Here is a 15,928-nt window from a genome sequence, read left to right as displayed (position 1 = left end):
CCCAAAGGATCCAGCTTTACTCTGAAAAGAACCTAGAGACTAAAGAGTAATCCCACGACTGGCGTAGTTGGACATGGGTCCTAAGTTCACCCCCACAGGACTATAAAGTGGAATCCTATCCCCTAACCTAACAATATGCCCTATATGTGACCAATAATGCACTAAATTCCAAAGCTCTGGATTTATTTTAGCTTCACTCATTTTCTTTCCAATTTAGCTTTGGCATCTATGCGTATCAATATCAAGTAATGAAGCATGGGTTATATGATCCCTTAAAGTATTAGCTTCCCTCCTTGGGTACACGTGAAAAAACACAGGTGAAAGAGAAAATTCATCCGATCCGACAGCCAGAAGTTCAAAGGGAAAGCCATGGGAGTGATCAGAGTCTCGGAACCCACATCCCATCCTCAATCCATGGCCTGAAATTTACTGCTTCCAAAAACTTAAAAGATTCGTGACGATGTAAGCAATTCCATTTGCAATTCGAAGCAGGGGCTTCTGTGCATTGAATTCCAAGAGAAGAAGCCACCGCAGTCACCACCTCCATCATCATCATCATCACCAAAGCGAAGTTGAGGGACTGAACCGGTCGCGGGAGGCGATTCTTCGTTTCGTTAAGGCAGTTGTGCTGAAGTTCAACGGCTCTGTTTCTCTTCGCCGCTGCTTGCCCTTATTTATTCTCCAAGTCGACGGTGAAACCTGTACAGAACACATTGATTGCTGTTTTCTTTCCTCTTGATATCTGCGAAATATAGCGTGTCTTTCATACCAACCGAGTAATTTCTCACTTCTTGGATTGAATTTCTTTTATTTTTCTCTATAATGATGCCTGTTATTGAGTTTCAGTTTCCCTTGATCACTCACGAACTACCGTAGTGAATGAGGCACAGTATTTGAAGACTTCCTAAAATACTTTCTAGCTAGGATTTAACTGATGAAAGTGGTTTCTTATCTGTTCCCCTACTCCTTATGTCTTCCTGGCGGTGGATGAGCCACAATGTTTGAACGCTTACTGGAGTAACTCATAGTTACAATTTCTCATGCTAAGAGAAAAAAATAATGTCAAGACCACCTGCTGTAGTCCTCTTGGATGACCCAGTTGATGCTCTGAACAGCTTGGTGCCCTAGTGCCTAGGAACCAAGCATGTCGAAGTCCCCTATGATGGCCCCAATCTGTGTCTGCTATGGCTTTTCTGCTCAATAGGAATGCTGCAAGAGGCCCACCAGAATTTGTAGACACATAAGTGGTCTCTCCTCATCAATTTTGGAGATAATTTACAGCCATGTGCTGCTGTGGAGCATAAAACTATCATATAGCTTTCTAGAAGATGCAAACTTGCAACACACACACACACACACAAAGTGTAATTCAGGGTCGAATTTAATGTCACTATATAGTGTCAATTATGTTTGGGAGTGGCAGTATCTTAATATTTGTCACTGTGCTTGTGGGCTGTGTTGTTATTTTCTTTTGGTGGCCTAATATAGGATCGTCTTGCAGCTTCTAGAGCTTCCAGAAGGTTTTGGGTGTCAATTAAGAATCGGACTAGTTGTTTATACAAGTTACTTTCTATCTTGTGCCTTAACAAGCAACTATATATTGCACTGTACCGCAAACATGAGTTTTAGTACAATGGGGGGTGTTTTTGCACCCTTTCTTTCTTCCTCATTTCTTTGAAAGATTTGTGCTATTCTTGAGTGGATCCAGGATCTGTTGTTGTGGTTGCATTTTCAGTATTAACTCTTCAGTCTTCTTGTCGGATTCCCCCCCCCCCCTTTTCTTGCTTTACCTTATATTTTTTCCCTATTTGTTTCTGTTCGGGAAGCCTGTTCCAAACACACAAACAACACCCCTTTAACATTTGTCTCTCCATAAAAAATCAACTTCTATTCAGTTTTCACACCCTTATCATCCACTATCATCCCTCACCATGGGGTTATGTCATGTGCATGTAACAGTCCCCAAGTACCCTTGTCCCACAGTTGAGATCCATTTCAATTGCCACCAGTGAAGCACTCAATCCTTTCTAGCTTTCATCATCTGTGTCAATTCCACCACCAAACCTGGTCCTATCACTGGTCAACATCCGTTCTTATCCCAAATTCATTGTGTTGAAGCTGGAGATCTTTGCAACGTCTTACTGCACGTCTGTACCAGAAATCATCTTTCTCTCTACTGCCCCCTGCATCTACGCCCCTTGATTCGTTTGTCAAGTTTGCTCAACAATAGAAGCCTATAACATAATATCTTTCTTATTTGGATATGTTTGCTGAGCTCTAATTTTTATGAGTTAGGATTATATGTGGTGTTCCAATAATACTAGTTGGGAATCTTACAGAGTTACTATTACTGCACTGGTTACTAGCTGGTGGTTTGACCTCTGATATCCATCTGGGAGCCCAATAATCCAGTGCATGGATCTCTTTGGCTGACCAAATTTAGCTGTTGTGTCACTATGACTACCATACAAAATTTTGACTCGTCTAGTTAGTTATTATTATTATTATTATCAATATTTGGCCTTCATTGGCGTGATACCTTGCATGAGGATTCTCTGTGGTTTTATTATTCACGATAGATGTTAGATTATACATGACAAGTACCAATCCTTCAGCTAAGGGCCGTAACAGTCGCAAAAATGGTTGTGCAAAATCCAGTTATTTAAATAATAAGCAAGCAGTAATAATATCAATCAAAGTTAAAAAGTCTATTGATTGTTTTCCTCTTGCTATGATATTTTGAGACATGACATGGTTCAGTCTTTGGACGACCTCTTGCTATGATATTTTTCTGGCACATTCTTTCTATGTATAGAATATGTGAATGATGTATGTCTTTAGCCCTTTCCTTATATGTTTAGGGCCTTAGGGAGTTCATTATCTTCCACTATTGAAGTTGAGAATTTTATTTGTCTGTATTTTGAACTCCTTACAATCATGATCAGGTTCAGCAGCACTTGATGCTCTAATTGATATTACTGATGGAAAAGTATATATTCATGTTCTCATGGCTCTTGCTGCCTTTGCATCAGTATTTATGGGGGACACCTTGGAAGGAGGCTGACTTCTTGCAATGTTTAATCTGGCTTATAGTGGTAAACATCTCAAGCTAATTCATCCAAGCACAGTTTCATTTCAACAGAAGGGTAGAGATTTTTGTCTTATGTGCTTTGTATACTGCGGAAGAGTATTTCACCAGCCGCTCATTGACTGATGTCAAAGAATTGAAGAAGAACCGTCCAGATTTTTCTCTTGTACTGTTGACAAACCACCTCATTTCTCAGATTTGACATACAAAAGAGTTGCTGTCCATGACGTGGAAGTGGGTTCATGCAATCATACATGTTGATCAGAGCTGGTGAGGTCTGTGTGTAATGTTCTACTTTTTGATAATTGATAGTTGAAGATTTGATCTGTTTCCAGTCTTTGTGATGTTTGGTTTCAGCTAAATTTGTGTAGCATAATCAATCCCATGTAATAGACGTGTGAATGAAGTCTAGCAGGTACGTGGCCTAACAGTTTGGCTGGAAACTTTAGAAATTTTAGGATTTCTTCACAAAGCTTAGTGTAAAAAATGTGTTATGGTATCTAAAGGTGAGATTCTCTCTTTTGAATTATTAGCCGTGTGCGATTTTTTACACTAAATTCTCTGTGTTTGTTATTAATTGGCCAATAAAAGGGTGGTCCCTTGGGTGGGGTCAGCTTTTCCAAAGTTCTCTACATGCATGTGGATAATTCTATAAAATACAGCTCGTATGTCTAGCAAAATAACCTTAAAAACTTAATTACACATTATCTGCCAGAAAACACCAAAAAATCTAATTGTGTCTCATCTGTCCTGGGGACTTCCTAAACATGGATTATCTTCTTATACTAACAAGTTCCTAGACTTCTTACAGTTACAAATATATTTTCGCACAACATGGTTAAACGATAGAGCTGAAATTCAAACTTATTGATCTATGAGCAAGCAACATTGATTGTGTAGTGTATATAAGATGGAAAAATATTTGATAGGAATCAAATAAATTTATTTTTCTCTCTTATGTATCCATACAACTTCATGACTTACAAATAAAATCATTACTTTCTTGAAATTTTGATCTATTTATTTAGTTCTTCCAATAAATTTTATCCTGGATAGGCCCTTGCCAGAGGACAGGGTCCAGAGGCACCATTAGCTTCTAGTTGTGTCAATAGTTGGGTCTGTTCCATTTGTCAAGTTACAGTGGTAAATTCTGCCCCATATACTACTGGCTGAACTATGCTATGAGCCGCTTCAAACCGGAAGGTGAAATGCATAGGAAAAACCTGATTATGCAATCATCTCTTCCTGGGACATGCCATGCCAGATTAAGTTTTTTCTAGCTTGCACAGCAGAGGACAATCGGCCATCCCTTCTTTCTGTCGGAACTTCCCATCTTGGGACACCAGCCTGACACCAGACACTCACATACCAAGACAAATCACTTAATATCCTATCCCATGCCAAAGTGTTGCGCTTCACTATAATTTCATCTACTTGATAATAGCTGGCTGCATAAGAGCATCTGAGGATAGGAGCTGGGTCATGTTAATAAAGCATATTTATCTGAATTTAGTATGTTCTCTCTAATGATCTTTTTGTTCTTACGAGGACAACTTCATCCCTTGGCTGATAGAGCAAGGTAATCAATTGACTTTCTTTATCAAAGCTTCTCAGTCTCTGCTTGGGTAGTGCCATCTTCTCCGGTGATGGGTAGCCACTGAAAATTACAGAATCATCCATTGATAAGCAGTTAGTAATATGTCTCATCTCCTGGTGCTTTTTCCTGGTTGTTTCCTTTAGAATATATCATGCCCATGACATTACTGGTTGGTTAGAACTTCGAAGGTTTAGTAGAGGTTTGTTTGTTGAGGGGGTAGGAGAATCGTATCAGAACTGGTGACTTGATATAGTTCAAGAATTTTCTACTCAAAAAACAGTTTCAGTTTTCAGTTTTAAGTTTAGATCCTTATTTTATACGGTTCTCTTGAGAGTTGAGGCATAATATATTACCATGTGGCTTACCCATTTCACTATCACTAACCCAAAAACACCAATATATGGAATTTTCAAAGCAGATGTCCCATGTCCCTCGTGTCTCGCTTTTTCGTTGCTATATGCATTTTTAACAATTCTTTTTTGCCAAATTCAGTTCAAATAGTTCTTTGGAGTTTGGAGGAATAATTAACCTTTAACAAAAAAAAAAAAAAAAAAAAAAAAAGGAAATCTAAATATGAAACTAAAATTTACGGTAAACTATAAATTTTTAAAATGGGAAACAAAAATGAAAGAAAACTGAAGAGGGTAACTTGGATGGAGGATTTTTCTTCTTTCTGTTTCTGCATCTATGTCTGGTGAATGATCTTCTCAGAAGAGGATAGGTTTAATTTTTCTTTTTGTTTCTGTTCCTGGAAGAACTTTTCTTCTTTCTGGTTTCCAGATTCACCATCTTTGACCTCTGTTTTTTCTGTACACGATGATAACTTTTTTTTTTTTTGGTATAGAAAAGAGGACAAGGAAACTTAAAAAAACAAAAAAAACAAGATTTTTTTTTTTTTTCCTGTGTTCCTCTCGTCCTCTACTTCTATCTATCATCATTCAACTCTTCTTCTTCCTCTATGAAAATCAGCTCAACTCTACTCGATCTTGCTGAGGCCAATACGCTTCACAGCAGCGTTCCTAATCCCATCAGCCTGCAAACATAGCCCGTTCTGCTCAAGCCCGGACATGTAATTCCTGACTTCCTTTTTGATCATCTCTTGCATCACAGAAAGGAACTCAGTACTGAAAGGAATAAATGGTTTCTCCGCAGGAGACATATCTGACGATCCGAACCCGTTGTACTGTCTATATTGTTGATTATCAAGCTGGGGTGACGGAAACTGCTGCAACGGAACGGCAGTAGGAAGGGTCAGGGGAGTAGGAAGGTGGCTAGGGTTTGGTGTGATTGGTGAATGGCTTGACCCACCAGACACATGATTAGAAACCTCGCAGGAATCTGCTCCAGGTAGGGAGAGACTAAGCGAGGTCGGTGGGTCATTTGTCGAAGACGATGTTTCAAGCTGCTGCTGAGATGGAGGCAAGATCCCTCCTGTTCTCGCCACAGGCCGGTACACATGAGACGAAGACATTACGGGGAGACTAGAATCGCTTACGTCGGATCCAGAGGGGCTGCCTGGGCTGCTGAGATAGAGTGACGAGACGGGTGGGATTGCGGCTCCCGCACTAGACGATCTCTTCAGAGGCTGATGTGCATGACCATCAACACTGCCGTCTTCCATCATTGACGAGCATTTACGCTTGAGGGTCGAATTCCAATGGTTCTTGATCGCGTTGTCTGTGCGACCAGACAAGAGACGAGCGATCGTCGCCCATTTGTTCCCGAACTTAGCATGCGCCCGGATGATCGTTTCATCCTCTTCAGGACTGAAAGCTCGATGCTCCACCTGGGGGGAAAGCTGGTTACACCAACGGAGCCGGCAAGACTTGCCGGATCTCCCAGGTATGGATTTACTTATAAGAGACCAGTTCCTAGGTCCGTGCTTCTCGACAAGTTTCTGCAACGAGTCATCTTCTTCTGGGCTCCATGGCCCTTTGATCCGATCCAAATCTTTCCTTGTGGAAGCCATCGCTCGAAACCCTAGCCCTGAAAAGTATCAGAGGAGAATGGAAGTAGTGGAAAGGATTAGAAGAGGAAGAGGAAGAGGAAGAGAGGGAACCTCAACCCTTTGGGCGTTAAGGAAGAGAAGAAAGGAGTGGAGAAGGAATATAAAGGGGGGATGGAGGTAACCGAAGGAGCCGGTTTCCGTGACCGGTCATAGGCGTTAAAAGAGTACCGCTTCTTCCAGGCAGGCGGTTGCCTCTGATACAGCTGTAAATGGGACACGCGTCGCCTCTTCATAGAGAGAGTAGAGAGTTTTGGAAGTTATGGAGGTTAATAATGAGGGAAAGAAATTTAAAAAAATAAAAGAAAATCGATAACTTGGAGGGTACGGTTAGTTAGGAGAACTGGAGAGAGAGAGAAAGAGAAAGGATGAGGGTTTTGACTAAGCCAGGCTGGAGAGCATTCGTGAGGGATTTTGCTTCTTTCTTTTCTATCTAATAAGAAGAACGGCCGCACGGGAGTGCTGAGCTGGCAATAGCGACAAGCACGGTCACCGAATCGGATGGCGGGGATCATTACTGCCATCCTGTCAGTCCAGCCTGTAAAAACCTGCCCATCATCCCCAATAGTAACCCTAACGGCCATCATTCCACCGACACTTGCCGGTCATCTTTCAAAAACTAACTACCTTTGGCTTTAGGGTTTACTTGTACGGAATCACTCAGAAAGAAAGAAAGACTTTTGATTCCAGTTCGGTTAGTCACACTCATCAGAAAGACTGAAGGGAACAGTTTCCGGATAACTTCGTCTACTAGAGAGAGAGAGAATCAGTTTAGATCAATTATATCTAAAAGGTTTCGTGATTAAATTAAGAAATAATTATTATCAAAAATATTAGAGAGGTGGGAGGGAGGTTGGGAGGGAAGGCATTGAATGCAAAAGAAACCGATCTGATCCGTATCGATTTTCTGTTACTCGTACGTCGTACCGACTACCTGATGGTAGATGACTGTTTGAAAATCAAATTAAAAAAAAAAAAGGGAACGTTTTGTGTGTTTGACTGAGCGACCATCCTTCTTCCTTGGTTCCTTCCGGTCGGTGGTAAGTGATAACTGCTGCTAACTGATATATATATATATATAATACCTTAAAATGAAATATATATATATATATTATATAATGGGTTAAAATGAAAACTGTCGCGTGGACCTTTTACTCCCTCTCGGAAACTTCCTATCTCCTTCCGTTTTAATTGATCTTCTTCTATTCTTCGCTGTGAAAGAATTGGGAGATTGAAACCAAAGAATATATTATGAGAATTACGTTTGGGACAGGTTTGAGAATAAAAACAGTAAAAACGGAAAGAGAGGGAGAGAGAGAGGAAAGAAACAAAAAAGAGAAAGCTGGATATATGTGTTTTTTACCCGGAAAAAGGGAGAGAGAGAGAGGGAGATATGGGGAATCGTTCTTTTTAATAAGGCAGGCATTTGTGGAGACAGCTGGCAACAGTGGTTTATCGGCCACCTACATTCAATCAGAGACTCAGAGTCAATAGAGATTAGAGAGTGAAGTGATACCAGCCGGTCATTCCCTCCCACTTGGGCCTTGGTCCTTGGTCCTTGGTCCCTTCACCTCCAAGTCCCCAAACTGCCCAACCTACTGTTAACTTTTTCCTCTTATCGATACGGCACGTGCGTTTGGTGGTCCTCATGTGTGATCGCATGAAAACTTCAAAACTCCTTCCGAGTCTCCAACTGTGAAGTGTGAACTGGTCACTCGTTTTAGTGCAGCGGAGACTTCAAAGTTCCAATCTCTGGAGTAGGGGACTCAATCGGTCGGTCTGGATTGATTTGGTTCAATTTATCGTTTTAAAGAGAAATAAACTCATATTGTTATCAATCAATTTGATTCGATTTCATTTGTACATCTCACTCAGAAAATGAAGGAAGGGTATAATGGTAATGTGTGCTGCTAACGAGCAATAAGTTCCACATGTTAAAGAAGGGTCGAGGATGTTTCCTCACACTGGCACTGTTTTTTTTTTTTTTTTTATTTAATAAATTTTGGGTTGAAGCTTTTAAAAGCAATGAGAATCTGAATGGGGATGCTTTTTTGGGTAAAATGAATGGAGGATACAAAACAAAACGAAAGAAAAATAGGAGAATAGAAAACTCAAACTTGCTTTCCCGAGACACTGCAAAAACAAAACACTTACAGTCTAGTGTCTACTGTCTGGTGGTGTTTCTTCTCCGCTGCCTTTTTTTTTTTTCTTCTTTCTTCGGATCTTCCCCTGTTCCACACGAGTTAAATAACACATCTACCCCGCCGAAAGCCCCGAACGCGAGGGAAGCTTTTCCCTTCCTTTCTTGATATCTAATAATTGTGTTTAGTTGTTGGGTGGGACGTTAAAAAACCTTTAAATAAAGCACCACAACTGCGCACAATGCCGGTGGACAATGAAAATCAAAAGCTTCGTTTATGTAAAGAATGAAAAGAACGCATGTCCTCTATGTCCAGAGACAGGATACATGAAAAGAACTCTCAACTCTTGTGATAATAATTGAAAAATCATATTTTTTTAAACCTTCTGAGGGAATGTGTAGGGGTATTAATAGGGATTGGATATTTTGTATTTCACAAAGTTGGGTTTGTCATTTTACTTCCTTTGTGTTTAATACAAGGGCCACGTGATTAGGTAGCATTATAGTTTTTTTTTTTTTAATATTTTCTTTTTTCTCCAAGTAGGGATTGATGTTATGATTGCTTCACAATTGAGAATGAAAGAAAAAATAGATTTATATTTAAAATAATAAACAAAAATTCTAAGGTTCTGTTTAGTTGTGGAATTAATATGGCTAAATAAGAAAAATTGGACTCGATAAAAACGTGATTTTCCAGCTATGATGTGTACAAAAAGATTCTCCTTCATCCAATACCAAAGTAGACTGTTTGAGATTTTGTACCAACTATTAAGTGTATAAATTTCTCTCTCCTTTTATTTGTCCTATACTTACTAACTTTTTTTGTTATAATTCCTCCTAAAAGGTAAATTTTTACAAATTTTTTCTCTAGTAATGAAAGAGAGGAAATCAAATGTAATTTAAGAAGCGCAAGGAGGAGATGCAAAGCCATAGCGATAGTGGCAGGGTTGGAGAATAGAGGTGGGTTGCTGGAGGAGGTTAGGGTAGAGATAAAAGGGTAATTTAGAAATTTTAAATTATGGAAAGAAGGTTGTAGGACCGGGAGGGGAGGGAAGGGAAAGAATAAGGTAATTTGGAGATTTTAAATTATCAAAAAAATAATAATAATAATAAAGGCCGAACTACCCAACGGTTGTTGTATAGAGATGACGAGGTGCACCATAGATCTTCATCCCTTATACAACGGCTGTGTGCATGATCATGCACCATGCACTATGCATATGTGTATAGGCTTTTCTCTATAAAAGAATTTAAAATAAGATAAAGAGGAAATTACACTCCCCTCCCTTGACCTTTGGCTTAATATCATATTTTCCCACGTACTTCCATATATAGCACTAACCTCCTCTGTAGTTTGAAGATTCTAACTAACGACCCCAAAGTGACTGACGTTGTTAAACTGGCCTGTAAAAAGACTAGTGTACCCTTCTAGTGCTATATACATATTCTATTGCTTCTCTCTCTCTCTCTCTCTCTCTCTCTCTCTTTCTCATCAAAACCTCTGAACACTTGGAAGTGAAGTCGCCGAGCTTCCTCTCGCTCAGGCATTGTCGCCAGAGGTCTTGCCCAGCTTCGTCAAGGTCATGATTGAAGCTCCTGGTATGTATTATCTCTTCCTTCTTTCTCTCTAAACTAGTAAATCCAGATCAAATAAACTCAATATATATTGAGATGGTAAGCTTCAGTTATTCTAAACTAATCTATTTCATGTTCCTAAGCTAAGTGAAAAAAGAATCAAATTAAAGGGTACAAAGGTGTAATCGAATCTGAACCATCAGTACAACCCGCCTGTAAACTGAAATGAAACATATTATAAATCAAACTGGCAAATTCAAAATGGCACTACAAATCATATTGAAATTTTCTCTTGGCTTGCCAAGGCAGATTAGATCAGACTGGAGGCCTCTTTTTACATCTAAAAGTTGAGCTTAGTTGGGAGCCCATAATTTTTTGTGCCGAACCAAGGCAACCATTAAATTCCACGCTCGCATGGTAGCTTGGTGCAGAGTGAGGTAGTAATCAAGGCTAAAGATAAGAAAGTTAAAAAGAAACCTACATACCAGTAAAGTAATAGCATCACTTCCCATTGTGCAATAAGGTGAAAATCTAATCTTTAATCTCCAATTCTCTATTAATGTAAGAAAACCCCAAGCTTTCATTGTTATCTCAATGTAATGAGAAATTGGGAAAATTCATTTTCTGAAAGTGATAGTCATTAAAACAAGTAAAGAAATCACAGAGTAGAGCGACCAGCGCCGAGGGTCAAGAGATTAGCGACGATGTAGAGGGATTAGCGACGAGGGACTTTATCTCCGTATAGATCACGACGGCGACCAAGGATCGACCAGCGACGGCTCGATGATGATTGCAGAGAGCAACGAATGCGATGATGACTGTGACCGAGGGGTGACCAGCGATGACCACCAACCATCGAAGAGAGTAGCGATCGACAAAATGAAGGTGATGAAGGTTGCAGAAAACCAAATCCCTAAATTTGCTCTTCCTTTTCTTAATTGGGTTTAGGTTAGATAGATTTACCCTTCAAAGGTGAAGAAGGGTAATTTGGTCATAGAAATAACAATTTAAGTGATGATGTCATCACTTAATTGGTAAAACTAACAGAAAGGATACGTTAGTTAGAATTTTCAAACTACAGGGGAGGTTAGTCCTATATATGAAAGTACGTGGGGGAATATAATATTAAGCCAAAGGTCAGGGGAAGAGAGTATAATTTTCTCTAAGATAAAAAGAACCATATCCGTCTAATGTAGGGAAAACAAACACACATAATCACTAAAAAAAAAAAAAAAAAAAGAAGAGAACATATTCAAAAGAATCAAAACAAAAGAGAACAACATGATTTTTTCACACTCACTTATATCTTGACATAGATAAACATCAAAATAGCAGGTTCTTTCTCTCCCTTAAAATAAATATAGGTCAAATATATGAAATTGATATTAATTCCCTTTACTACCCATACCCCACAGGCCTTCACCCTTTTGAGTATTCCGTTCAAAGAAGAAAAGCACAAAAAGAAAGAAAACGTGCCAATTTTTTACATCACAGATATGCGAGTAGAGCATCTACGGGCTCCACGTCTCTCTCTCTCTCTCTCTCTCTCTCTCTAGAATTATTTGTGTAGCACATGGAAAACAAGTGGATAGACATAGGCTTCAATAGAGTCTTTCTCTTCCTATGTCGCATTTTGAGGGGACCGCATGCATATGTCAAGTCTTATTCTAATAAGTTTTCTTTCTCTACCATCGGGATATGCCGGAAACAAACCAATCCTCCAAAAGAATCTGGAATAAAAACATCTGGGCCCCATGTGGGACCAGGAAAACAAGTGTGGGACCAAACACACAGACATGGTACATCCCCACTTATCTACCACCTGGACTGATGCTCAACCTCAGACAATAGCGTATCGTTAATCACACCATGTCCCGTCCTTTGGTCCGCCACGTATTGTCCCGGTTCAGTTAATACAGAAGGCCCCACTTAGCTACAGTTTCGTCGTTTAGTGGTTGACGTGGCTAAACAAACTTGGAAAATAAAGTAAAAAACTACTGCTCTGCTCCCAAAGGCGCAGAGCGAGAGGGAGAGAGAGAGGAAAATAAACTTTTGTACCTTTCAATCAATCGAGTGAATGCCACGTCACGTGTTGCCAGCTATAATCCACCTTCTTTATTATGTTTTTTTTTTTCTTTCTCTTTCCCAAAGAAAGACAGCAGCATCTCTTCTCGGGATTCGCTGTGTGCGTACTATACCAATTTCCGATTACCAAATGGCCCCGCTGCCCCCACCCAATGATTCTGACTATCGTAAGCTTTAATAGGTAATCAACTTGTTGTCTTGGTACATCCCCAGATTTCCCACACCAATTTAAGGCATATAGCCGTGTGGAAGTCCTCGGAAAAAGTCACTGGCTTATCTTGTCAATGTTCATGGTTAATTAGTTCGGATTTGGCAATAATACGGAAATGAATATATATGTATATAAATAATAATAATATTTTTTAAAAAATTCATCTAATAAAATACTTAATATGTTGTTCTGTAAATAAAAGTACGTGTATATATATATATATATATTTATATTTATCTTGAAATTTATATGTATCTAAAATTTTAAATAAAAAAAGAATTTAAAGACCTTCTTTATAATTGATTGAAATAAATATTAGGGTAAAAAAGCATATAAGGAGTATTCCAACATTACTCTCTAGGTTTAGATTTTTTATCGGAAAGGGATTTTGAGTTTTGATTTATTTATTTATTTAACTATTTTTTAAATAAAAAAGTGATGTTAAATTGAATAATACATAAAAACATCTTTAATTCTATATCCTATAATAAATACATATTTTTTTTGTATCTAACGTTTTATGCATACAAAAGTGGATTCGGCAATTGAAGGTTCGAATACGAAAAAAAATACACATATTAAATGTGTATTTACTAACTATGATCTTGCCTCCCCCCTCTATGTATTTCTTTTGGGAGAGGGTAATGTCAATGTGGCTCTTGCTCTAGTATTTTTTTTTTTTTTGCGGGGGGTGGGGAGAGGAGGAGGCGGCAATGGCGGGGGGAGGCCTATGGTGCACATGGTAAAAGCACCATTAGGAATATATGTTTTGCTTTTCATGAGGGTGGGGCAATCATTTTACTATCCCCTTTTTATTTAGATGTAGGGGCCATGCTATCTTCAGAAATGCCATGGTGAGAGGAGAAAAATAAACTCAAAGAGAACTAGTGTACACTATGCTCTCAGATTTCCCTACATTTTAGTTGGAAGTGAGAATGTTGTCCTTCTAATGTTCCCCACGCCCAAACACAACCCCTATCTTTAAGAGGGAATGCCTTTTTAGATACTCTTTAAAAAGAGTTGCATCTAGATGTGGGGAACACTAGACGAAGACCATCTTTTCTCTAATTTTATTTTATACCTAGTGAAGTTGTTCTAGGCTCACTATGCCTAGTGACGTGTATCACTTTATTATTTGTCATTTGCATAACATTAGTTAGTTTAGATAAATGATATATATATATATATATATTTGCTACTTCATCTATTCATTTTAAGTTGAATTTTCTATATTAACATCTATAAATGATCTTATATTTCATATCAATTTGAAATTTCAAAACCTCATTAGGAAAATGAAAAAAATGAAAACCTCATACATATAGGCACCATAGTTGAAATAAACTATTAAATTTGGTAAGTGTCACTAAAGAAAACTTCTTATGATTTTATGATTACCAAAAACTAAATAAGGAAAAATGTTTTTTGTCTGAGAGTGTGTCCTACATCAACGCCCACTACGTCTATCTCTTTCTTTCTCTATAAATGACATCTCTACCCTTGTTGAAGGAAGAGAGAGATAGCTCTAAGGAGATGCTACAATAGGCCATGCTTCGAATTGAAAACATGATCTCACTAAATAATTGGATAACTTAATCTTCTTGTTTTTTCTTGACACAAACTACCTTTTATATGCTTTTGGGTTATTATAACAAATTTTATAGTAATTTGATTTTATTTTTTTATTTTATTTTTATAAGAATAGAAGAAAACTAAGATGGAGGATGAGAAATAATGAGTACATAAATTTTACATTTGAGCTGTGTATATGTTCAATGGGAAAGCTGTGTGGATGTCTTGTTTCTCTCAAAACTACCGTCCTCCAAGGCTCCAACTGACTCCCACCAAACATCAAGACAAGAAAAAGTCCATTAGAAAGTGAGAGAGATAGATTAATTTTGTTGGGAGTGTTTGACTGGTGGGGGCATGAATCAAATTATTAGTCATTTCTCCATCTCATATTTCCAACTGTGATTTCTCTATCCTTCATGTCAGCATCACATTACACTCTGTAATCTCCATTTATGTTATGCTATGCTATGTTAGGTTAGGTTTTGTGGATTAATTTGTCTCTATCCTGAGATTTATTGATTGATATATGATTTTTTTTTTCTCCATTCGATTTGAATTAACCCAAAACATGATCCGAGACACAATCAAGTGCAAAGCATCGGCTTTTAAAAAACTTATACTTATGATGACGACTTCTTTGATTCAAGTTGGCTTTCTACCGAAAAAAATCAAGTTGGCTTCCAACTGTAATACTCTTACTTTTATATTTCTTTCTCCTCGATGTTTCATTGCTGATCTTTATCTTTAGTTATTTTTGTCTTTACATACTATTAGCTTAGCTAATCAACTTGTTCAATCTCAAGGGGTACTCGAGTTGATAGCGATTGTCGCCTCAAGAAGAGTGAGGTTTTGAGTTTGATTCTTTTTACCTTCTTGGAGTCACTCACATGAGGTGTTTAGTGCTTTTCATTGCTTTCGGTTAAAATTGAATGATTCTCATTCAGCCTGATATAATTTTGTCCATGTGATTATAGGGTCCTTATGAGCCCGAGGTAATAGTTTAGCCAGAGGCTTGGATACCCGTCATTAATATTAATTAAAAAAAAAAGAAAGCTAATCAATTTGTTCCAATAAAACTAAATAAAGATTTAGTGAATGAGTACATGATCACATATAAATAAGTGGACAGAGTTTTCCTTAAGCCAAATTGAGGGAGGCGATTGCCATCATTATGCTTGGATTGGTATCAATAAATAATGAAGGTCGTTTTAGACTTTTAACTCATAGAAGAGAATAACGATGACCTTAGATTTGTAAGTGAATTAATACTTTTCCTTAAATAAAATATGTGATGTGAAGATGTTGAGTATAACATGTGATAAGGTCATAAAAAAATAATAATTAAAATTGAATTGATGTACAAGAACTTATGAGCAATATATTTAGTGAGAAGCTAATGGTGATGCTTTAGTCATGTACCAACAAATACCATCATTCATATAATTGAGAATAAATGAAATAATAAAAGTTAAAAGACTCTAAAAGACAAAGAGAAAGCCAAAGTATAAGGAATTGTGTGTCAAAATAGTGACAAAAGACTGATTGCTTTTAATTTGACAAAAAAATTATGGTCTATATAGAAGAGAATGAATCTGAATAAAGAATACAATTCACATGGTAAACTCTAAATAGTTGAGATAAGGTTGAATTGAAAA

The 15,928-nt window shown here is 37.9% G+C and overlaps 1 protein-coding gene and 1 long non-coding RNA gene across 2 annotated transcripts; one reads left to right on the top strand and one right to left on the bottom strand.

Moving 5' to 3' along the window:
- Window positions 1-139: 139 nt before the first annotated feature.
- LOC122078694 lies at window positions 140-3,645 on the top strand. Its single transcript, XR_006140157.1, has 2 exons — window positions 140-776; window positions 2,946-3,645. It is a non-coding gene; the product is annotated as an uncharacterized LOC122078694 (long non-coding RNA).
- A 1,614-nt stretch (window positions 3,646-5,259) lies between these two features.
- Window positions 5,260-6,774, bottom strand: LOC122077931 (transcription factor MYB44-like). Its single transcript, XM_042643817.1, has one exon. It carries the CDS (start codon window positions 6,652-6,654, stop codon window positions 5,662-5,664), a length of 993 nt encoding a protein of 330 aa, XP_042499751.1. The 5' UTR covers window positions 6,655-6,774; the 3' UTR covers window positions 5,260-5,661.
- Window positions 6,775-15,928: the final 9,154 nt, after the last annotated feature.

The sequence above is a fragment of the Macadamia integrifolia genome, chromosome 5 (genome assembly GCF_013358625.1).
Source record: "Macadamia integrifolia cultivar HAES 741 chromosome 5, SCU_Mint_v3, whole genome shotgun sequence".
Taxonomy (NCBI): domain Eukaryota; kingdom Viridiplantae; phylum Streptophyta; class Magnoliopsida; order Proteales; family Proteaceae; genus Macadamia; species Macadamia integrifolia.
The sequence above is the reverse complement of the archived record's forward strand: the minus strand, read 5'-3'. Positions and strand labels throughout refer to the sequence as shown.